The 24,402-nt window shown below is 43.8% G+C and overlaps 5 protein-coding genes across 5 annotated transcripts; 2 read left to right on the plus strand and 3 right to left on the minus strand.

Moving 5' to 3' along the window:
• The first annotated feature begins 3,553 nt into the window (after window positions 1-3,553).
• LOC109252571 (histone H1.3) lies at window positions 3,554-4,356 on the plus strand. Its single transcript, XM_019425156.2, has one exon. It carries the CDS (start codon window positions 3,627-3,629, stop codon window positions 4,293-4,295), a length of 669 nt encoding a protein of 222 aa, XP_019280701.2. The 5' UTR covers window positions 3,554-3,626; the 3' UTR covers window positions 4,296-4,356.
• Window positions 4,357-4,625: 269 nt separating this feature from the next.
• LOC109252671 (histone H2A type 1-E-like) lies at window positions 4,626-10,229 on the minus strand. Its single transcript, XM_053905322.1, has 2 exons — window positions 10,214-10,229; window positions 4,626-5,089 (listed from the first exon to the last, which is right to left on the minus strand). The coding sequence occupies exons 1-2, from the start codon at window positions 10,227-10,229 to the stop codon at window positions 4,683-4,685; spliced, it is 423 nt and encodes a 140-aa protein (XP_053761297.1). The 3' UTR covers window positions 4,626-4,682.
• Window positions 10,230-11,630: 1,401 nt separating this feature from the next.
• LOC109252670 (uncharacterized) lies at window positions 11,631-24,402 on the minus strand. Its single transcript, XM_053905323.1, has 6 exons — window positions 23,226-24,402; window positions 21,610-21,632; window positions 17,264-17,551; window positions 14,354-14,469; window positions 14,018-14,197; window positions 11,631-12,830 (listed from the first exon to the last, which is right to left on the minus strand). Exons 1-6 carry the CDS (start codon window positions 23,630-23,632, stop codon window positions 12,417-12,419), a joined length of 1,428 nt encoding a protein of 475 aa, XP_053761298.1. The 5' UTR covers window positions 23,633-24,402; the 3' UTR covers window positions 11,631-12,416.
• LOC109252614 (histone H2B type 1-C/E/F/G/I) lies at window positions 12,908-15,084 on the plus strand. The gene has a single exon (XM_019425199.2). The coding sequence runs from the start codon at window positions 13,935-13,937 to the stop codon at window positions 14,466-14,468; it is 534 nt and encodes a 177-aa protein (XP_019280744.2). The 5' UTR covers window positions 12,908-13,934; the 3' UTR covers window positions 14,469-15,084.
• Window positions 17,166-17,583, minus strand: LOC109252624 (histone H4). Its single transcript, XM_053905381.1, has one exon. The coding sequence runs from the start codon at window positions 17,568-17,570 to the stop codon at window positions 17,259-17,261; it is 312 nt and encodes a 103-aa protein (XP_053761356.1). The 5' UTR covers window positions 17,571-17,583; the 3' UTR covers window positions 17,166-17,258.

Here is a 24,402-nt window from a genome sequence, read left to right on the forward strand (position 1 = left end):
TGTTGGCCATTAGCCACAAGTGCTCATTTAAATTTCCACTAATTAAGGGGCGCCTGGGTGGCTCAGTCGGTTGAGCGTCCGACTTCGGCTCAGGTCACGATCTCGCGGTCCGTGAGTTCGAGCCCCGCGTCAGGCTCTGGGCTGATGGCTCAGAGCCTGGAGCCTGCTTCCGATTCTGTGTCTCCCTTTCTCTCTGCCCCTCCCCCATTCATGCTCTGTCTCTCTCTGTCTCAAAAAATAAATAAATAAATGTTAAAAAAAAATTTAAATTTCCATTAATTAAAATTCAATCAAATTCAAGATCTCTTTGGTCACTCCAGCCACATTTAACTGCTCAATAGCGTATGTAGGTAGTGGCTGTCTGTGTGACAGTACAGATACAGAACGTTTTCATCATTGCATGTATGTTCCCTTGGGTTGTGCTGTGACAGTGAACTTCTTCTGAGGAACTTCTAGTCCAGACTGGGAAGGGTATTTGAAAATGAGGCTTACTGCAGGAAGTGGGGGTTGGAATATTTTCAAAGTGTGATAGAGTGTAGGCACCCTCTGGGTATACCAGATCTAGATAGAGAAGAACATATAAGAAGGAAATTGGAACTTTGACATTGTAGTGCGCTTCTGAGGAAATACAATGAGATATGGTTCACCTTGGAGAGGAGTTTCAAGTGGGAGAGTGTCCTCAGATGAGATCATCGTGATAGGAAGTTAAAATAGATGTGATTTCTTGTGGTCCTTCTGAACACATCTGGTTCTAACACAATGCTCTATCTGCTATATAGCCTTTGTTTTTAAATCACTCGTTTGGTATTTATTCAGCATAGTCCCTTTTCTCCTTGAACTTTGAAATTCACTGAATTTTGGAACATTTAAGCATAGCTGCTGTGGGCTGACCTGCTGAGCACTATCTAGACCTCTCACAGTGGTTTACTATGAGGAGAGGGAGGTTAACACCAAAATGGGGAGAACAAGAATTCATAAGTGAGCTACCCATCACCCATCTAACTGGAGTTCCTCTCAGTTATTTTCACATGTATAAAATAAACGGTTCAGGTCTCGGTCTAACGGAAAAATCAATTGTTTTAACATATATACAGATTTGGGCTTCAAAAGTAATAAACACAACTTTTTTTGTGTGGGCTACGAAAATAAAAGGGGGGACGTTTCAAGTGTATAATACCTGGGGGTGAGCCAGCTTTCTAGATTCTCGTCCATGCTACAGTTAGAGAGGATAAGTACCTGGGTCTCAGACAGTAGAAGTAACTAGAACAGCCAAACCCCATCCTTGTCTAAACATTTGGGGAAGAACTTTTCAGGTGAAATCAAGTCTCAACTATTGCTTCTCTAGGAAGGGCAGATGTTACCTACAATTAAGGAAATAGCCCTGATGTCCTCTCCCTTATGTGGGAACCAGTAAGAGTTGTACAAGAATGCAGTGGTGACATCTACTGTAGGAACTTTTCACCTATTTTCTTTTTAAGGTGTATTCATTTTTCAGAGACAGAGAGAGAGCATGAGTGGTGGAGGGGCAGAAAGAGAGAGGGAGACACAGAATCCAAAGCAGGCTCCACGCTCAGAGCTGTCAGCACAGAGCTCGAAGCGGGGCTCAAACACACACCGTGAGATCATGACCTGAGCCGAAGCTGGATGCTCAACCGACTGAGCCACCCAGGCCCCCACTTTTCACCTATCTGAAATTGAGTCTTTGCAACCTAGGGGACAATTCCACTGATTATTCAGCAACTGATGTTTTGACTACCATGATGACCCAAATGGTAAACTTTTAAAAATCTCAATTTAAATTCTATCTTTAGGTCTAGATAATATTAGCTAGTAGGCTCCGGTCTGAAAAGGGCCTGTAAAATGTTTGGGGCCACTGCTATTGCCAATGACGCTATAGAGGACGACAAACAGTCCCTTCTAGACACTCCTAAAATGCCTGCCGAGGGAGAACTAAATGCTGCATATCCAATCCTGTAAGTTTACCTCTTTATACACAGTATTTGTATTTGGTATATAACATGGGTTCAAGTCCCATAGACTTGTATTCAGTCAGTGCCAGCCAATACCTGACCAATTAAAAATAAGCCAAGTGACTTTTATGAAATTAGTTAAGTGTGGAGAGATGACATCTTTAAAGCTGATTATCCTATTTTGGATTTATGTGAGAAAATTCTCAAGTCATCATTGGATGGAAGCTGGAATAACTACATTTTTGGAAAGAAGGATATTTGTTAGAAGAAACATAACACCAAAATACTTATTTATTTTCACAAGCATGTAGTTTAATTTCATTATCTGATTATTTGGTTGATAATATTAAATTTGTGTTTCATTATCCAATATTTACCCAATTTCATTAGCTCTGTTGTGTTGCAAACTACAAGAGATGGAATAATAAAGTGGGTCATACCTGCCGTGAAATGTTTGTTCAACTCTTTTGGTGGGCATAGGTAGCCAAGTAAGTTAGGTTGTCACAGCGTAGTTCATAGTCTGTTAGTCAAAAGCCCAGGGAGAATTCTGAAAGTCCAGAAAGTGATTTCAATGACATTTTTTTTCTTTCTAATCTTGTGTCCCTACTTGCAATGTTGAAAGAGTCAAATAACATTTGCACTTTAAATTTCATTCTGAAATACAGGAAACATGTTCAAAATTCTATGCTAAATATTGGAGTTAAAAAATCTTAGGCTGTCTGTCATTAAGTAATTTAGTTTCAAGGAGACAGATGGGATATAAACACGTAGCTTTCTACTCTTCAACTCATATGATGTAGACCCACCATTCCATTGTTTCATGATTCTCTTTTCCTCTTTGCAGTTGATGTATAATGCCGATCCTAGGTCTGAAAAACCTATTATACAGTATTTTAGGAAAGCTGCTATTAAGAACTGTTTATCCGGAAAACCCATGGAGCCACCTCGCCCCCCATCCTTCCTGAAATGTTTAAATCCCCCAAATACGGGGATCAAAATCCAGTTTACACACTGGTCACTCAAAGACTTAAAAAAGATTCTATTAAAAAAAATAGTTATCCATCTTGTACGTAGAATTTTCTATCCCTTTGCCAATTCCCAGGGCTTAGCGCAAACAACTGCGGGAGAGTTGTGCTACTGCTCCCGAGAAAAAAGCGTTTTTCCTTGTATATTCGAATAAAAATGAGCTTACTTATATAAATTTGCAAAGAAAAGAATGTGCAGATCCATGTCCTGGAAGACAGACGTGCAATGGGAACAGAGAGAAATAGTATTTTTAAGGAAAATCTGAAAGTTGTCTCAGTTTGACCGAAGTTTTAAAGAGAGTTGGGGGAATCAGGAAAGTTTCAGGGTACTGGTTTTGAAACTAGGGATAGCAAATAAGGCAGGGATGAAGCCTGAACACTCTCGGACCCGTTTCCCCCAAATCTCTAATTATTTCATGCCCAGATTTCTTACGTTTTTCTTCTTTTTTAAGGGGAAAGAAACACAGCCACACTGCAGAGCGGAGGAGCCCTTCTGAGCGGCGCGGCGCACGGCGCAGGCAACCAATCATCACTCAGCCACTCGCTATATAAACCCCCCGCCGCCGGCCTCCGAGACGCGCCGCCCTGACAGTTTGAGTTTACTTTTTGTCTTAGTTGGCAACGCGGAAGGATGGCGGAGACCGCGCCAGTCGCTCCTGTGGCGCCCGCACCCGCAGAGAAGGCACCTGTGAAGAAGAAGGCGAAGAAGAGCGGCGCTGCCGCCGGGAAGCGCAAGGCGTCCGGGCCGCCGGTGTCCGAGCTCATCACCAAGGCCGTGGCCGCCTCCAAGGAGCGCAGCGGCGTGTCGCTGGCCGCGCTCAAGAAGGCGCTGGCGGCCGCCGGCTACGACGTGGAGAAGAACAACAGCCGCATCAAGCTGGGCCTCAAGAGCCTGGTGAGCAAGGGCACCCTGGTGCAGACCAAGGGCACCGGCGCCTCGGGCTCGTTCAAGCTCAACAAGAAGGCGGCGTCCGGGGAGGCCAAGCCCAAAGCCAAGAAGGCGGGCGCGGCCAAGCCCAAGAAGGCTGCCGGGGCGGCCAAGAAAGCCAAGAAGGCCGCGGGGGCCGGCACCCCCAAGAAGAGCGCCAAGAAGACCCCAAAGAAGGCGAAGAAGCCCGCGGCGGCGGCGGCTGCGGCCAAGAAAGTGGCCAAGAGCCCGAAGAAGGTGAAAGCGGCCAAACCCAAGAAGGCGGCCAAGAGCCCCGCCAAGGCCAAGGCCCCGAAGCCCAAGGCGGCCAAGCCCAAAGCTGCCAAACCTAAGGCGACAAAGGCAAAGAAAGCTGCGCCTAAGAAGAAGTGAAGGTTGTAGAGAGGTATGTCCTGCCTCCGAGTTCTCAAAGGCTCTTTTCAGAGCCACCCAACTATTTCAAGCGGAAGAGCTTAACTGGTATCTATCTGCAAGGTACTTTTTTTGTTTTGTTTTGTTTTTTTTTTCTGTTTCCTCTTAACACTCATCCGTCGTCAGCCTTTGGTTTCCTTCCTCCCCTCTTGTTTTAAATACTCCCGCCGGAGCATGTGATTGGTCCGCTGCTTTCGAGTTCAGTGGCTCTAGAGGGACCTGCCGCCTCTCCTTGCAATTCTAATCTGTAAGCTCATGTCATGTTGGGGCTACAGTTCTCGAGAAGTTTGGTGGCTCTGAGAAGAACCTTTGACTATTTCGTGCAGGGACCGTGAGTGGTTAAACTCCTCACTTGCCCTTGGCCTTGTGGTGGCTCTCGGTCTTCTTGGGCAGCAGCACGGCCTGGATGTTGGGCAGGACGCCGCCCTGCGCGATGGTGACGCGGCCCAGCAGCTTGTTGAGCTCCTCGTCGTTGCGGATGGCCAGCTGCAGGTGGCGCGGGATGATGCGCGTCTTCTTGTTGTCGCGGGCCGCGTTGCCCGCCAGCTCCAGGATCTCGGCCGTCAGGTACTCCAGCACGGCCGCCAGGTACACCGGCGCGCCGGCCCCGACCCGCTCGGCGTAGTTGCCCTTGCGGAGCAGGCGGTGCACGCGCCCCACCGGGAACTGCAGCCCGGCCCGCGACGAGCGCGTCTTGGCCTTGGCGCGAGCCTTGCCGCCCAGTTTCCCGCGCCCACACGTGTTTAGAGAAGGGGCTGTTGTGTAAAAAGCCGGTCTGAAGACGGGGCTATTATAGTCACTGGATGTTTCCTAATGTTTCTTTCCCATTGGTTTGCAGATGTTGTTCTGAGTTAGCCAATCAGAAGGTACTCTTGACTTGCTGGGCCCCCAGTGGTAGAAAAATACTGCGCCAGTTAGAGGTTGACATTAAAACTTGTATATGTTGGGGCGCCTGGGTGGCTCAGTCGGTTGAGCTTCCGACTTCGGCTCAGGTCATGATCTCACCGTCTGTGAGTTTGAGCCCCGCGTCAGGCTCTGTGCTGACAGCTCAGAGCCTGGAGCCTGCTTCCGATTCTGTGTCTCCCTCTCTCTCTAACCCTCCCCCGCTCATGCTCTGTCTCTCTCTGTCTCAAAAGTAAAATAAAACATTAAAAAAAAAATTAAAAAAAAAAACTTGTATATGTTGTGAAGCAGTAGAATATCTTGTTTTTGTCCCCCCCCCCCCCCCCCCTTGGTTAGTTTGAGGCCTCCTTTGGGGCACTATTCACGCTATTCTCCTATAAAGGTGAATAATTATTTAGCACCCCGAGGCTAAGGAACATTAAAAAGTGTAAAAGTCTTCTCTGGTGGTTTGCTATTCATCCTCTGCCAGATTTCCTACCCCTGGATTCCTGAGAGGTCCCAGGGAGGCATGGTTGGTTTGAATATTTATGCCGAAGAATGAAAGAATAGAAAGGGTGAAACGCAATAAAAGAAAAATCTCTGGGAGTCTGCATGGCTTGTTAGAAAGTTCCCGGAGTTGGAGTTGCGATGACCAGAGCAAAATATTTGGATTCTACATGGGTTGATCTTCCACCAGGGCCGAGGTAGGTTTTATTTATTTATTTATTTATTTATCTATCTATCTATCTATCTATCTATTTATTTAATTTCAAGGAAGTCCACTTAATTTTACTGGGAAATCTTGGCAAAAATCTGATCATTATGGGGCTGTAAAGGTGGATGGGGAAACATCTTTATTTTCTCAAGGAGTACATGCACTTTGTCATTTCCCTCAATTATGTGTGTAGGCAACTAATCACAATGCATTTTGCTAGTGCCTGTGGCTTTTCCAGTAATGACAACCACAGGTGTTTTCTTATCAGCTTCAAGTACTGAAGGTATTTTGAAATGAAGTTTGCACTCTGAGCTCTTGACACTGACATTCATCATTACACCTGGTGCCCCTTGTTATTTGATGTGTCCCTGATGAAACACGTCATTGCATACACAACCTTAAAAGAAATACACTTTGATAACTGCATTTGAATGTCGCTTTCCTATCCAGTATGCTTTAAGTATGGAGAAGGTGTCTAGATTTCCTCAGACTGTCCGTAGAGTCCATAGCAGGAAAGAACTCAGATGCTGCTGATCACGTCTCCAGCGGGCACAGATCACTCAAGGTTCAAGTCCCTTTTGGCTTTGTTTCTTGATTTGCAGCCTTCCTCCCCTACGCTTACGGCTTAATAGCTTATTAACATTTATGATTTTCAAACTTTGTTAAAACAGGCCTGGGGGATGTATCCGAGAGTATCTTTCTAGCTGTTCTTTTTTTTTTTTTTTTTTTTTTTTAACGTTTATTTACTTTTTGAAAGAGAGAAACAGCGCGAGTGGGGGAGGGGCAGAGAGAGAGGGAGACACAGAATCCCAAGCAGGCTCCAGACAATGAGCTGTCAGCACAGAGCCCAGCGCAGGGCTTGGAACTCAAGGACTGCGAGATCATGACCTGAGCCGAAGTTGGATGCTCAACCGACTGAGCCACCCAGGCACCCCTCTTCCTAGCTGTTCTAAGCAGGGGTTCAACTTTTCCGAATCACAGCTGCAGCTCATAATTTCTTCTTTCCCGAAAGAGCCCCCCAGACTCTTTATGACAGTGACTTGTTTGAGGATGAGATCTGGATAAATGGGGGAATGTGACATATTGACTCAAAAGAATCTCTTTGAAGACAAGAGGTTGTATGGATCGGAAAAGAGAAGTGGCAGGAGACCCGTGCGCTTTCTCGTACGCGGGATGAGAGAGCTCACTTCTGATGCAGAGCCAGGTGGGATCAGAGAATGAGGCCAGCACGGGGCATTCAGTGAGTGGTCAAAATTACTACGGAGTGTCTCTGCAGTTCCTTACAGTTTATAGGACGCTCTGTCACCACCTCCCTATGAGGCTTTTGCATTGAGTATATTTAAAATGCTGGTTTCACAGTTAAAAAAAAATTGGGGCTTGAGGGTGCCTGGGTGGCTCAGTTGGTTAAGTGTTCAGCTGTTGTTTCAGCTCAGGTTAGGTCGAGTCCTGGGCTGGGCTCCGTGCTGACAGTGCGGAGCCTGCTTGTGATTCTCTCTCTCTCTCTCTCTCTCTCTCTGAAGAATAAATTAAAAAAAAGAAAGAAAAGAAAAAGAAAATTGTGGCTTGGAAGGATGATCTGCCCAGAATTGGCTTGTCACTGAACAGTGGACCTGGGTCTCAAGTACAAGTTTCTTTGTTTCTAGTTCGTAGTGTGCCCCATGTATTATATCAGCTACAAAGGGAGTGGAGTTCTTGGTTTCATTTTCCGCCTTGTCCAGAAGGTAGTAGAGTTATTGTAATTCTGTTTCAGGCCCGTTGTGACTTAACTACTTCACAAGCCCTTTGGAATGCCTCAGACACAGCTAAGTATGATTTAATCAGGGTCCTAGTTTTTCTATGGTTTCCGTATATTCGGATTCGGATTCCTTTCCCTGGGACAGGAGAGGGTTTTCACAGGCATCAGAACTTATTTAAATCTTTTTCCATCTCCCCCAATTTTTGTTACAGCTAACGTCCTGGGTAAGGAAGACCACCGATGTCTTAGTGTTCTGCACCCAGAGGACGAGGGAACAGGAAGCTCATTCCCAGTCACCGTGTTTCCTCACTGACCATGTCCCTGGGACGGTCTCCCTTGAGGGTCTCTTGAAATACTCATGCTTGGGTTTCTGATGCTCTCTTGGTGAACCAAGATGGTCTGTCCGTTATTGTTGCAAAAGCCCAGGTTTAGAAAAACCTGAGACATTGACACTTACAGATGGCAACCATCAGACAGGAGCCCCTGTGAGTAGTTCTCTCAGAAGCACACAACCAACCAATCAATCAATCAATCAATATAAATACAATTTTCAGGACCAGTCTGAAGTAACCACTTTCTCCTTCTGCTTAGTAATTGCCTGACTTCTTATAATGGGAGGCGGCACCCTGAATTCCTGTCATTGTATTGAGGCCCCAATTGTTCCTGTCACTCAGTCACTAAATCAGGTTGATGTTTATTTAGAGTCTCGGTAAGTGATCTTTCCGCCTTTCTCACATGCTCTCTGTATCTTCTCCGGCTTGGGATGATTCTATTGTTTCCTACCCAGGGTCCTAATTCTAGTTTATCCAGCCCCGAACTCTGAAATTCTGGTCATTCTGTGATCTGTCTTATGCATAGGGTGACTGGCTTCCCATTGCCTTAGGTTCAGGTGGGAACTTTGCAGTCAAATTTTTTTCCATAATAATACTTTCTGCTTGCATTAACTAGCACTAATAACAACTCAAATTTTCTTTTCAGTGCCTTCTCATTTGCTCTTTTGTTTTTCTTTTTCTTTTTTTAAACAACTTTCTTCCCCTGCCATTCTCTCCTCTCTGCCTAGGAGAGTTTTCCAAATTCCATTTCAAGTTCCATCTCCTTGAATAAATTCCCCTAATTAACATGTCTAGCCTCTGATAACATGCTTTGATGACATTTAACAATTGGGTGCCATTATTATCAATGGCAAATTTATAACGCTTCTAGTCTTTTCTCTCATTAAACTACACCTTAGGGCCTCAGTCATGGTTTTCCACTACTCTAAGGTTTGTGTTTTTAATTGACTAAGGTTTTTTGTTGTTTTTTTCCCCCCATAAGTGTGCTTTTTAATCCTCATTCTCTATTTAACCCATTACCCCCCGCCTCTGGTAACCACCAGTTGGTTCTCTATAGTTAAAGAGTCTGCTTCTTGGTTGGTCTTTCTTTCTTTTTTCCCTTTTGTTCATGTTTTGTTTCTTAAATTCCACATGTGAGTGACATCATATGGTATTTGTCTTTGTCTGACTTATTTCGCTTAGCATTATACTCTCTAGCTCCATCCAAGTTGTTGCCAAATGGCAAGATTTCCTTCTGTTTTTATGGCTGAATAATATTCCATTGTCTATATACCACATCTACTTTATTCATTCATCTATCCATGGACACCTGGGCTGCTCTCGTAGTTTGGCTATTGTAAATAATGCTGCAATAAACAAAGGAATGCATATACCCCTTTGAATTAGTGTTTTCTAAAAAATCTTTTGGATAAATACCCAGTAATGTGATTATTGGGCCTTAAGGGAGTTCTATTTTTAACCTTTGAGGAGCCTCCATACTGTTTTCCACAGTGGCTGCACTAATCTGCATTCCCACCAGCAGTGCGTGAGGGCTCCTTTTTCTCTACATTCTAGCCAGCACCTGTTGATTCTGGTGTTTTTAATTTTAGCCATTCTGCCAAGTGTGAGGCGATATCTCATTTTAATTGACTGAGTTTTTAATCCTGTCCAAAAGGTGGGATTATCCCCAGATATCAATCAGAATCAGTAATTTTATTTTCTGTCTTTCTATGGAGGAAGCCAAGAGTAATAAATCTCTCTGCCCCTTTTATGCCCCTCTTCCCCATGGCTTGACTTAGGTATTACCTCCATTACTTTCTGACTCGTGCTATGCTGCCGAAGGTGTTGGGGTTACTACAAAAAGAAAACCAAAAATATTTATAATGCTTTCATGGCAAAAAAATCTCCAGATATAAAAAATCAATATCCCTCTGCTGCCAGTTGCGGTAGGAAGTGTATGCAAAATGAAATAAAATTTCTGAATTGTCTTGATTTTAGCTATCATTTCCATAAGGGAAAGTTCCTGGTCATTCGGAGATTACACAGTGAAAAAAAGTGATGTAGTTTCAGGCAGCCGGATAAACCCGAAATGCATATACGACTTAATTACCAGTAGGTACATATGAAATGTGACCTGAGTCATAATTTGTGATCTTTCTCCAATAAAATAAAAATTCATTAAAAGCAATTTGATATCAAGTACTACTATTTTTTCTTACATTGTGGAACCTTCTACCTGACTTCTGGCCCATTGTAACCACTCAATAAATTTATTTCTACTTAGGAAAATTGTATATGAAAATTACACAAACTCTACCATTTAAAAAAAAAATGTTTATTTATTTTTGAGAGAGAGTGCGAGCAGGGGAGGGACAGAGAGGGAGACACAGAATCCAAAGCAGACTCCAGGCTCTGAGCTGTTGGCACGCAGCGTAATGTGGGGCTTTGAACTCATGGACCGAGCGATCACGACTGGAGCCGAAGTTGGACACCGACTTCGGTTAACCGACTGAGCCACCCAGGTGCCCCTAATGTTTTATTTCTATAGTCAGGATTGTAGTAAACAGTAATCTGTTTGTGCAATAATTTTTTTAAATTCCAATTTAACTAAAAAGTTTTCTGAGGGTTTGTTCAGGCGAAGGACCATTCTACATATTCTGGTGGATTTAATGACATAAAAAGATGTTTTCTGTGCCCACTGGGTCCTCATATCCTGATGACCAACATCCGGTGAGACAGAACACAGATTAAAAAACTCACTGTGCTAGAATTTCAAAGGAAGTAGGAAACCACACTCTAATATGAATGCCTTGATCCAACATTACACATATAAAACAGTCCAGTCATTTTAGTTATGGATAGCTAAGTGCTTTTCCATATGGATCCAGAGTTCCCTATTCCCAAATCCCCAAGTCTCAATGTCTGAAAGAGTTGCAAGAACAAAAATTTCTTCTATAAAACCTCTAGGACTTTTTACGATGGCTGACTTGTCTGTGCACTTTATGTATAGCTTTGTCAATGTTAGGTATACCACCCCAGTAGTCCCCTTCCTTAGTGACCCTTGAGGTGAAACAGTCCATTAAAAGTTTTTGGGTTTTTTTGATAGAAGCTTCTCAATTCTACAGTTAAGGATACCTTTTCCTATCTCAAACTCAAATTTGCCGAAGCGTTTAAATACATGAGAGATGAAATCCTTCCAAGTAGTGTGTGTATCCCAATTAGTAAACATCCTTCTACATTTCCAAATAACTCCCTGAATGGTTTTAGAACAGAATTCCTGATTTCCCTTCTATTCAGTTACCGGTTTAGAAATTGAGAAACCTATTATTTTCATGGAAAAGGAACATCTGTTTAATAATAGCATCAAACCATTTTCTCATAGGCATTGAACAGAATAATTTAAGAAAACTCTCCAGCTTCCAAAGGATTGTCATGTTTTACTGATAAATATGAGGTAGTCTCATAAGATTTAAATCGAGAGTAAGATAGAGAATTTAGGAAAACCAAAAGTGCCTTTTTGAATGGCAGTTAAAGGCTCAGTCAATAGACCATGCAACTCGATTTTTTCGTTGTAAATTCGAGCCCCAATTTAGGTGTCGAAATTCCTTAAAACCTTAAAAAAAAAAAAAAAGCGTCAATTGAAAGGATCCTCATTCCTGCGTTCATTTCTAGAGGTACTTTCTGAGACCCACCCAAACCGCTCTTGGTTGTTTAGTCTGGTAGATATACCGGGAAGGATAGACGGCAAGTTCTCAGGAAACGCTACCGTCTTACTTTTTTGTGCTCCAGCTAATAACCCAAGCCTTGGCTCCCCTTAAGAGGCTTAGGGGGAGATCTTTGATCACCTTTCATAAAGGTCTGGCGGTTGCTAGTGAGTTGGGTCCCCAAATTCTGCTCAGCTAAGTGCCGACCAAGGGTTCTGGGGCCTTGGGATTCTCTTAAGTTCAACACGGTGAACCCTGGGAGAAACAGATAACCAGCAGCCTTGAAGGCTCAGCCCAGGCCCCCAAAGACACAACGGGCCACCCCTTGAATAGCGCCAAGTAACGTTGCAAAAGTCAAAGAGCCTGTAGGATGAAGAGGCAAGGGAACGGTCACGATACCAGAAAGGTGCAAGAGACCATACTCGAAGTTCAGAATAAAACCCATAAATCCTAGAGCCAGAACGAAACCTGTCAGACCTATGCAACATACGGAGAAATAGGGGCTTGAAAGTAAAACCATGTTAACTAAACACACTAGGAAAACTTCAAGAGACCAAAGGCTTGAGAGCTTAATTTAAGACAGCCCTAAATGTCTTTCAGGCCTGCTACAAGTTTGAGCTCGGTTAGCAACAGAACTTACTTGTTTAAGTGTCACGGCATCTGTTATAGATCAAAGTGGTTGGCTCTGAAAAGAGCCTTTGGGTTCAAAGTTGGCACAGAATCCGGAAATCAAGTTTACGCCCGCTCCCCGCGGATGCGGCGCGCCAGCTGGATGTCCTTGGGCATGATGGTGACGCGCTTGGCGTGGATGGCGCACAGGTTGGTGTCCTCGAAGAGCCCCACCAGGTAGGCCTCGCACGCCTCCTGCAGCGCCATCACGGCCGAGCTCTGGAAGCGCAGGTCGGTCTTGAAGTCCTGCGCGATCTCGCGCACCAGCCGCTGGAACGGCAGCTTGCGGATCAGCAGCTCGGTGGACTTCTGGTAGCGGCGGATCTCGCGCAGGGCCACCGTGCCGGGCCGGTAGCGGTGCGGCTTCTTGACGCCGCCGGTGGCCGGCGCGCTCTTGCGGGCCGCCTTGGTGGCCAGCTGCTTGCGCGGGGCCTTGCCGCCCGTCGACTTGCGCGCCGTCTGCTTCGTGCGAGCCATGGCCTAACTGCAAAGTCAGGAAACCAGGGTAACCGCTCGCCCCTGCATTTATACAGGGGCAGAATCACTCTGATTGGATTGTGGGCAATCCCGGTGAGTCAACTGGAGCTCCATTCCGGAAGTGCTCCCTGAGATTTAGCATTGGTTTAATCTGTTCCGTGCTAGTTTCTGATTGGTTAATTTCAATTAACCGACTTGTTCCCGGCCCCCTTGGGGGAAAAAAAATCACTAAGCTATTTGTTTCCCTTGTGATGCTTGGCACACAACAAATAGGACCGACAAACGCCACAATTCTCGTAAATAATTCTGTTGAATTTTTCTTCTGTTTGTCTATACAAAGTACGGTGTTCTTGAAACAAGACAGTACTTGAGAATTTCTCTTTAAAAAATCCGCCATTTTCTGCATAGTTATCTCGTTTTCATCCGGAAGGTATTTCCTGTCCTATTTGAAAATCCCACTGTATAATATCTCATGAGTTCCACTTCATTTTATTTACAGCAAATATCTAGTTCACTCTAGTATGTTCTAGGACATAATGTTAACACATAAGGAATTTTATATTTCAGGATTCGCACGTTAAAATTCCAATGTTTTGGAGCCCCTCGTTCTTTTTAATACCGTATTTGACTCAAACTGGTGAGTGGACTCTGATGTTTGGTTTTAATGAATTTAAAGTGTCAATCGGGGTCTAATGGGGTGAGCATTGAGGAAAACGTTTGCAATGCTGAAACTTGAAAAAGATGGCGGTGATCGAGAGTCTTTTGCAACATATCTTAATGATAATAGTCTAGCATATCATGATTCTTGTCAGAAGAGACCCGAGGTGTCCTGGATAATTTATGACAAACCCAAAGGAGCAGTAGTTAGGACTGTACTGGGCTATATAATAGAATTTCCTTCCCTCGTTTGCGCGTGCCAGTTCGAAATTTCTACTTTCATAATTTAAAATAAGGTTTTATTGAGAGGTTTTCTTTATTCTTTTTTGTTTGATTTTTGGTGAATGCACTTTGAGCAATAAAGCGGCATTGTAAATTAACCTATTGGATTCTCTGGAAGAGTTAGTTTTTTAGGCCAATAAAAAAGCAGGTTTGCAACGCTGCTTTTACATGCTATTAATCTATTGGTCAGTTTTGGTCCAATCAAAATTCAGACTTTTGGACCCTCATTTGCATATACGTGATATAAATACTCGGGATTTTTTTCCCCCCTCACTCTTTTCCGTGTTGGTCACAAGTTTTCTGCTTTTGGTATTGTTTATCATGCCTGAGCCAGCGAAGTCCGCCCCGGCCCCGAAGAAGGGCTCGAAGAAGGCGGTGACCAAGGCGCAGAAGAAGGACGGCAAGAAGCGCAAGCGCAGCCGCAAGGAGAGCTACTCGGTGTACGTGTACAAGGTGCTGAAGCAGGTGCACCCCGACACCGGCATCTCGTCCAAGGCCATGGGCATCATGAACTCGTTCGTGAACGACATCTTCGAGCGCATCGCGGGCGAGGCGTCGCGCCTGGCGCATTACAACAAGCGCTCGACCATCACGTCCCGGGAGATCCAGACGGCCGTGCGCCTGCTGCTGCCCGGGGAGCTGGCCAAGCACGCCGTGTCCGAGGGCACCAAGGCCGTCACCAAGTACACCAGCTCCAAGTAGACTTGCCAAGTAAGCGCCCTCTTACCCAACCCCAAAGGCTCTTTTCAGAGCCACTCACTTTTGCATATAAAGAGTTGTAATAGCAAGGTTCCTCAACTGGCTTTAAAAGCATGTTTTGTCTTTTTACAGACCTGTTTCCATAAGATGTGAGAACTGTTATAGTATGAGATGTTTACTGGAACTTATGTTAATCTCTAGAGCCACATAGATTATGTGAAATGTGTATAGTAGGATTTGGCTAAAGCCCTGAAAGAATAGTTTTTGTGTGGTTTCTTTAAATTTTTACTTGGTTCATTGTTCAATCATTAGACTTTACAATAATTTCACACTGGGTGGCTGTAACTTACAGTTGTCTGTACTTAAGTACATGTACTTTGGTTATTTGTTTTCATTACAATTTTCACATTATAACAACATAATTATATGTATTTCACAAAGGCCAACTCGTGCAATGAGAAATTATTTTGCACAGGACACCAAACTCTGAATGTCATTCATCCCATAATAGATCTTAATTAGGCATGGGTATTACTGAACTGCAGAATTTAATCATAGCATCTATTGTAGACCGTTTCGACAATTCTTCAAATGTACATTAAAATGAATTTATCATCCATTTTATTTTGCCTGTATGTTATTGATGTAATCAACTGCACAGCATGTTGAGTCATTTTCCTAAACCCTAATTTTGATCCACTTTTACATGGTTTTTCTTTTCTTGCCTTTGGTGTATCGTTCTGTATTCATTTAGACAGAGAAAAACTAAAATGAAACAAAAATAAGAAAAGATCTAGGTATGCAGGGATCACAGAAGATATGGATGAAAATCAGTGGGTTTCATGTGTTAATTATGGAAAAGTAGACGGTTTGTTTTTGTGCTGCCGAAAGTAAAATGAGTTAGATGTATTGCTGTTGAGCACGTCATTGTTTATAGGCTTGGTATTAGGGAGGCCTGCAAAGCATGACCTATGTATACTTATGTTGGAGATACGTGTGAAGCGTTACACAGTTGTCAAAGGGAATATTCCCATTATAGGTTTGTTCTCCCCCCCCCCTTTTTTTTCCTTTTTAAAATGTATGTCTTCCATTAGATAATGATTACAGTTTCAGTTCATGTTATGGTATCTTAGATGGAACACTGATTGAAGACGCTACGTGTGTTAGCTAACTGTGTTAGCTGTTGCTGCACAACAATTCATTTGAATTTACTATCTTAAAACAATACACATGTACAATGTGAGTTTCTGTGGGTGTGGGCAGAGTTTAGGTGAGTCCTAGATCAGGATGCTATTGAGATGTTACCTCGGATAGAGGTCTCTTGGATGCTTGCGTGGGGAAATATCATCTTCCAACTCACTGCTTAACTGAATTTGTTTCTTTGCGCTTGTAGGGCCGAGGAATTCATTTTCTTTCTTGCTGGCTGTTGGCTTGAATGGTTGCAGGCTTTTGGTTTTAGGCCTCCCTCACTTTCTAAAGAGCCCCTGGGTTTCTTGGCGTTTGTGCATGCTGCCATGGATACTTGGTCCGTCAAAGCCAGCATGCTAAAGTCAAGGAGGATAGATATTACACAACATACACGTCAGTTAACAATAATCATATACAGAAAAATTACATCCAGTCAGCTTTGTAGTACTCTGTGGGTTGGAAATAAGTCACAAGTCATGTCCACACCCAAGGGGGCTAGATCACAAGGGTGAGCACTAGGAGGGGGAATCCTGGCGGACACCCTACGAGGCCATCACAGGACCCATCAAGAAAAATCAAGGCTAAGAACCCAAAGAAAGTTCACTAACATAGCGGTTCTCCTCCTTTCCCCTGTCCCTTCATCACTCTAGTTCAATTTGCCTGGAGGCAGGAATTGATGCTAAGAGGTAAAGACAAAGGCTACAAATACCTTGAAGTGCTTTTAATTAGGCTACTGCCAGTGACTTTCTCTTGAAGTGAAGACCGAGAAGACAATTTGCCTGGTTATTATTTTGGAGACCTCTTCCCCCTTTCCTCTGTAAGTGTGGACGCATCAGAAAACACTGCAGGTGGTTGAGCCCTAGCACGGGGCTAGGTGTCTGTGTAGCTCCCTTTCTGGCTTTAAAGGAGGCACCAGCGGGTTTGTGAGAGGACTTAACATTGCTGCTTTTATTATAGAATATCAGGGAATAGACGTGACAAGGTTAAAGCAAACCCCCAAATCATTGTGGCTTAAATACATTTTATTGGTAATCATTTTACATAATCCAAATATGAGGGAGAAAAGGGGCGAAAAAGTCCCCACGTGCCACCTAGGAGGCTTGCTTATAGGTGGCTGCAGTCTACAGCTCAGTCTAAGCTTCTCACATCAAACCCTTCCCCCTAGTTACCACGTAGTAGCTGGGCATTCTCACTTTGCTTTTCCTTGAACAGAGTAGGCTAATGGTTTTTCCTCCAGTTCATATTCAAGCTTTATTTCCAGATAGCAACTGGATTTGAAAAATGTACAATCTCATGTTTGGGACATGTCTATAAATGGATTGCAACTTAAAGCGTGGGCACGTCTCAAAAATAGAAAAACCCATAGACAAGGTCTGTGACCATAAACCTTAAAGGCTGCCTTGATGTTTAATGCCCCCGGACAAGGAGTAAACACGGTTAAATTATATGGAAGTCATGGAACTCAGATCGCAAAATACATGCAGTAACCTCAGTTCCCACGAAAAGGAAATAAACAGCGTCGCTAGCTCCTTCTAGTGCATGGATAGGTGGCCCTGAAAAGGGCCTTTAGGGTTGGCAAAGAATTCACTTCTCGTACGCAAAGTCTTAGCCCCCGAAGCCGTAGAGGGTGCGGCCCTGGCGCTTGAGCGCGTACACCACGTCCATGGCCGTGACCGTCTTGCGCTTGGCGTGCTCCGTGTAGGTGACGGCGTCCCGGATCACGTTCTCCAGGAACACCTTGAGCACCCCGCGGGTCTCCTCGTAGATGAGGCCGGAGATGCGCTTGACGCCGCCGCGCCGGGCCAGCCGCCGGATGGCGGGCTTGGTGATGCCCTGGATGTTGTCGCGCAGCACCTTGCGGTGGCGCTTAGCGCCCCCCTTGCCCAGGCCCTTCCCGCCTTTACCGCGACCAGACATGTCCTCCAGTCAGTAAAACAGAACAGCGAAGTTAGGTTACACAGCGACGAAATCCTCATTTATAACCCTGTGGCGGACCTTATTGAGAACAGGGCCGGAGGGGTCGGGGGCGGGGCCTGGGGCGGGGCAGCGAGTTTATCCCCGCCCACAAGTGCGCGAGGCCGCGCGTAGCCGGGGAGACGCAAGAAGGCTCTGTTTAAGGGCCTGCAAGGAAACGTCTCAGGCCAATCTAGGGACCTAAGTAATGGCAGCTGTCAAGCTAACAGCTGCTTCTCCGGGCTGAACTGTGTGGACCCTTACACACCTCGGGCAAGTCGCAGTCGAAATTCGGCATTGGTGTGAATTCTAGTCGCATGTCTGAAATGTATTGGAGTGTTTCCCTTCTGTCCTCCCATTCAAGCAGTTTTGTCCACTTTACATCGAGGTCAAGTAGTGACGTTGGGAGGATGGTCTTAGGGAGCGAGAAAAGAACTGCAGTCCGCAGCCTGACACGAACACGAGTGTGACGGGTGGGGGCTTTTCACGGGGAGGCCTGTCCCCTTGCTTGCGGCCTGCGCTCCCTGCGCTTCACCTTCTGAGGCCCACGTCCTGCTTTGTGGCTTGTGTTCTCTCATTTTCACCGTAGGTTCTTCCTCCGCAGGATGGAAATGTTAATCACAAAGATGGTTTGGCAGCCAAAGGGTAAATGTCAGGTCCAGTGTGACACACAGGGACGGCCACTTGGCCTGAGAAAATTCTGTCTTCCTGCCCCAGGGCTTGCCTTCCTTCTCGATATTCTTAATTTTTTTTAACTTTTTTTTTTTTTTTTACTTTTGAAAGACAGAGAGACGCAGATCATGAGCAGGGGTGGGCAGAGCGAGGGGGAGACAGAATCCCAAGCAGGCTCTAAGCTCCGAGCTGTCAGCACAGAGTCCAAGCGGGGCTGGAACTCACGGACCCTGCGATCATGATCTGAGCCGAAGTCAGTCTCTGAACTGACTTAGCCACCCAGTCGCCCCTCCATATTCTTAAATCCCTCAATCTGGTATTTTGTAATCTGGATTTATGTTCAGGTTTTGTTTTTGTTTTTGCTTTTTTTTTTTTTTTTTTTTTCTTCCTAATGACCTCTATATCTATGTATGGGCAAATCTTTGCTTTTCGAGGTCAGTGCTACCCTTACATGGTTACATTTAAATTTATATACTTTCCGATTTAACCACCAGCTTCCATCACCACCTTCACACCCCAAACACAATTCCTTTTAAGAAAGCATTGTCTGATAAAGTGCTCTGGACCCTCTTTTGAGCATTCGGAATGTGTCTAATGCTGTGAGGGACTGAATTTTTAATATTAAATCATTTAAATTGAAGAGCTATTACTCTGTTCAGTTACTGGAAAATTTGGCGTATGTTTGAACAACGTGGACATGTGAACTCAATTTGCCAACAGTAAAGTTTATGGTGTTGAAATGCAAATCAAGTTATTTCCAATCAAAATTTAGTAGCAGATTGAATGAAATATACACCCAGTTTAGAGGATTTAGGATGAAAAAAGGAATCGAAATATTGTGTTATTCATGTTTTTACATTGATTGAAACAAATATATCTGGAGATTTAGGATTACATAGAATATATTATTAAAATGATGGCATCTTTCCACTTTTTATTTTTTTTTATTTAAAAAATTTTTTTTAACATTTATTTATTTTTGAGACAGAGACAGAGCATGAACGGGGGAGGATCAGAGAGAGGGAGACACGGAATCTGAAACAGGCTCCAGGCTCTGAGCTGGCAGCACAGAGCCCGACGCGGGGCTCGAACTCACGGACCTCGAGATCGTGACCTGAGCCGAAGTCGGCCGCTCAACCGACTGAGCCACCCAGGCGCCCCTCCACTTTTTAAAATGTGGTTAGTGGAAAATTTAAGATAACGAATGTGGCTTGCATTATTTTCTATAGGCAGCGCTGCTCCAGGATTCTTCCTTGCCCCTCTCTGCTTCTTGATTTTTCACCCAACCTTGCCATCCTGCGCTTTGAAATATGGTGGAAATTCAATGTAAGGTTGACTCTTGAATAACAGGGGTTTGAACTGCATGGATCCACTTATAGGCACACTGTTTTTCAGTAAACACAATAAAGCACTGCGAATGTATTGTCTCTTCCTTATGATTTTCTTTCTTTTTTTATAGGTATAATTTTATTTATTTATTTATTTATTTATTTTATTTTATTTTATTTTATTTTGAAATTTACATCCAAGTTAGTTAGCATAGAGCGCAACAATGATTTCAGTACATTCCAGTGACTCAGCCCCTCTGTACAACACCCAGTGCTCATTCTAACAAGTGTCTTCCTTGATGCCCTTTACCCATGTAGCCCATCCCCCCTCCACAACCCCTCCAGCAATCCTCTGTTTGTTCTGTATATTTAAGAGTTTCTTATATTTTGTCCTCTTCCCTGTTTTTATATTATTTTTGCTTCCCTTCCCTTATGCTCATCTGTTTTGTATCTTAAACTCCTCAGATGCGCGAGGTCGTATGAGACCTGTCTTTCTCCGACTAATTTCGTTGAGCATAATGCCCTCCAGTTCCATCCATGTACTTGCAAATACTATTTTCTTAATAGCATTTTTCTTTTCTCTAGCTTACCTTATTATAAGAATACAGTATCTAATACAATATACAAAGTATGCGGTTATCAACTGTTCATGTTGTCCGTAAGGCTACTGGTCAGCTGTAGGCTGTTAGTCGTTAAGTTCTGGGGAATCAAAATTTTTATCCAGATTTTCAACTATGCAAGGGGTCAGCACCCCTAACCTTGTTCAAGGGCCATCTATGTTTCTAAGAAATACAGTTGCCCAGAGACTGGCCCCAAACTCAAATGAAGCATTGTAAAAAAATAAAAAAAATAAAATCATGTTAGGGAGCGAACACAGGCGTGCCAAAGAAAACATTACCCATCAAAGCAAGAAAAGAGGGGTAACTCGAAAAATTGTCAACCTTAGAATTCTTTAAGGGCGGGCTGATGGAGACTTCCTGAAGTTCTATGCTAATATTTTTTTTTCCAAAAGTATATTTTTTTGAGAGAGAGAACATCCAAAAATGTTTGCTAATGCAATTATAGTTCAGAAGAGCTTAAGCTTCTGTACAAGAGAATGTAGAATCTGGTATCTTTTTTTTTTTTTTTTTTTTAAGATGCAAAGTAATCACTGTGGAAATGTAAAAGCATCTCATGAAAACAAAAGCCCGAGAATGGTTTACTGTTTCTGGAACCCAAGACCAAGAGAGACAGATAAGAAAATCAGGGGAATCAGTTTGGAGTCTAGAAACAATAAAAGGTTACAGTGTCTACTATGTATTTGATTAATGAGTACAATGTCAAGGAGTCACATCATGCAGTTTCATAGAAATTTATCTTGCAGGTCCTATGTTTTTATTTCTTTCCAGGAAGGATTCACAGTATGTGACACTTTATCTGAGGCTTGGAAATAGGGAACAAAAGGATGGGCCATGATGTTTAGTATCATAAAAGGTGAAAGACTACACAAGAATTGCAGGACCATGGACTTTGATCATCTCACTATTTACTATTGATTGAATGTATCAAATTCAGCAGGGGTTTATTTGGTAGAGCTGTAAATATTTTCTGTCTGGTGGAACAGCTCCAACTCCAAAGATTTATGGCTTCTTGGACATTATTAATTTTGTTTTAACCTCATTCAATAATCCTATTCCAATATTTCTGTGTTGAGTTGTTTATAAATACCCTAATTTCTTAAATATTCTTTGAACCTTTCAGAGCATTTTACCCTTTTCAGTCATTGATGATTTAAGTACTCTCTGTGTCACATGTTTATTTTATATTTTTTGAATCACAATTTCACATTTGTGAAACAAGCTAAACAAGTGATGTCATGTGGCTCTGACTCGGAGATAAACAGGGTGTCACAGAGCTGCTGGTACTTTCTACTTCTTTAGGCCTGGGAAATTCAACACTAGTCCCTCAGTGTCATGGTAAATCCTTGGTAAGCAGGGAGGTGGAAAGCGCAAATGAGAAGGCACATTCATCATCAGGCATGAGGTCACTGAGGACAAGGGAAAGACTTTGGTCACAGACCAGAACAGATCTGAAACCTACTAAGAAATATCCAAATATCTAATTAAGGTAAAGGGATAGACTGCATTTCTTTACATTGTCTCATATGAGCGTAGTTTAAAAGGCCTGCCAGTGTGGTTTTTTTTTTTTTTTTTTTTAATTTATTTCAAGGGTATGTTCTTCTGTTAGACTGCTTATTAGGGTTCAGTATCTGTGAAAAATCTATGAATTTAGATAACTTGTAGGATGTTGATAATTTCAGTGATTTTTGTCGGTTGGAGATGAAAATTATGTCATTAGAAAAGATCATCTAAAGGTTGTAATTGTGCTGTAGAATAATAACACTTTTTGGATCTAAATTTGCTCTTTTGGTTTTATTCCAGTCCTCATTCTTTTGTAAAGGAGGTGAGTTTTTCCTCTATCCATCTTGGTTCTTGGCTGGGGCCCGTTTTACAAAGCACCGATTAGCAGGATAAAAACAATGAGAAGTTTATTAACGTGTTTATTTCGCATACACATGGGAGAAACCCAGGCAAGAACCCTTGGAAGAGGTACCTTAGCACTGCAGCTTACACAGCGTCTTCAACGAAGAATGTGTGGAGAAATGACTGGACAAGGGAAGGCAGTTTTAGGCCTTGAAGGACCGAAAACCATGGCAAGGTAGGTGTATGGGAGGAAGCTAACAGTAAGGTTTGTCTGCGGCTTCCTCTGGTCCCTCTCTGGGCTTTTAAGAGTCTCCAGTATAGAATTTATATCTTGTCTTAAGGCGGAAAAGGGGAAGGGCCCACATTGGTGCTAATGACACATCGGTGTCATTGCTGCTTAACTGCCTTTAGCCCCCAATTTTATGTCAAAGAGGAAAATTGTGGGGAGACTGTCCTAGTTTCCTTCACTTTCTTGAACTATTGCTGATCTTGATAACGTCCTATATTGCTTTGAACTAGGTTCATCTTCCTGATGTTCCCTTACTGATGGTTATATATCAGAATAATTCACAATGAGACAGCTTATTATTTTGAACTTGACACTTCGATAACATATAATGTAATGGCACGAAGACCAATTTGTCCACCTCACAAGGAATCATGTTTGTATTTACTTTTTAGTCTACTGGGGCCGATCCAGTGGGCTGGAGATCCATTAAAAAGAAATAACGCATTTCACTTGATTCACCTAGACTTTGACTCTGCTGAGGATGGAAATCGTAAACGTTGCTCTTTTCTTTCAACCCCAAAAGGATATAAAAGGCTGCATGTAAAGAGGGAAATCTCCTCAACAATAGTATCCCTTTTGATCTTTAATACCTACAAGCCATTCTGTGCCCTCATCAAACGGCTGCAGTTTGAAAGACTAAGTAACGGAATGTTACACATTACACAGAATTACTATGAATCCAAAGCCGATTCTTTGTTATAAAAACCGGCGGATCCATCTAATAGTTTCAGAGTATTCTTGAAAAAGAGAAACTTACTTTCACCAAGGGAGCAATCGGAAAGAAAGTGTTACAACAGTTTTTGACAAAGTAGGGGGCTCTGAAAAGAGCCTTTTTCAAAGTCCGGAGGGAACAGCCTTGGGGAATTACGCCCGCTCCCCGCGGATGCGGCGCGCCAGCTGGATGTCCTTGGGCATGATGGTGACGCGCTTGGCGTGGATGGCGCACAGGTTGGTGTCCTCGAAGAGCCCCACCAGGTAGGCCTCGCACGCCTCCTGCAGCGCCATCACGGCCGAGCTCTGGAAGCGCAGGTCGGTCTTGAAGTCCTGCGCGATCTCGCGCACCAGCCGCTGGAACGGCAGCTTGCGGATCAGCAGCTCGGTGGACTTCTGGTAGCGGCGGATCTCGCGCAGGGCCACCGTGCCGGGCCGGTAGCGGTGCGGCTTCTTGACGCCGCCGGTGGCCGGCGCGCTCTTGCGGGCCGCCTTGGTGGCCAGCTGCTTGCGCGGGGCCTTGCCGCCCGTCGACTTGCGCGCCGTCTGCTTCGTGCGAGCCATGACAACTACACAGAAAAGGAGACTGGAGAGTAGCGAGGAGCCGTTTCTGACCCTATTTATAGGAGAGATCAGTGTGGTCCGCAGGTCCCGCGCTGTGATCTAATTGGTTCTCAGGTTGCCTTTCCGAGAAATGATTGGATTTCCAGTAAGATTTGAATATAGAATCAAAATTTATTCCAGTTTATATTTATTCTTAATGCACTTTAAATTGAGTTCATAAAACCGAGGTTTCATTTCGTGTGTTTCAGCGGACTTCATTCATTTCCTTTTTGTGTGAAAAGACGGAAACGCACAACTTTTTGCAGCGGGAATTCAGGCCGCCCCAGAATTCGAAAAGCCCGCCCTGAAATGTGATTGGTCAGGTATGTCTCCTTTGTTCTCTCATTTCTTTCCTGCGTGTTTGACTTTGTGGCCGCAACTTTGACCAGAGTGTGTATATAATTACGTACATGTGTACACACTGCGCTTTTAAACAATCTCAACATACAGGTAATGCTCTCGATGACTATCGTTGTTATATACGTAACCTACACCCCGAAGTTACGACCTCAGAGAATTGCCACTTGGTTTACTGCGAATGGCTTGTGCGTTTGCAATTGGCGGGAGCATTTTATGTAATGTTTCATAAACCTCCAGGCATTAGACATATAATATCTTAAACTCATCTGACCATTGTGTGGGAGTACCGGGAGGAGTTGTACAGTTTTTACAATAGGAAATTTCGAAATAGGCTACCTTAAGGTTAGCAAGTAAGGAAACAAACGTCTCAG

Source organism: Panthera pardus, unplaced genomic scaffold (assembly GCF_024362965.1).
Source record: "Panthera pardus isolate Hobbes unplaced genomic scaffold, ASM2436296v1 HiC_scaffold_17, whole genome shotgun sequence".
NCBI lineage: Eukaryota > Metazoa > Chordata > Mammalia > Carnivora > Felidae > Panthera > Panthera pardus.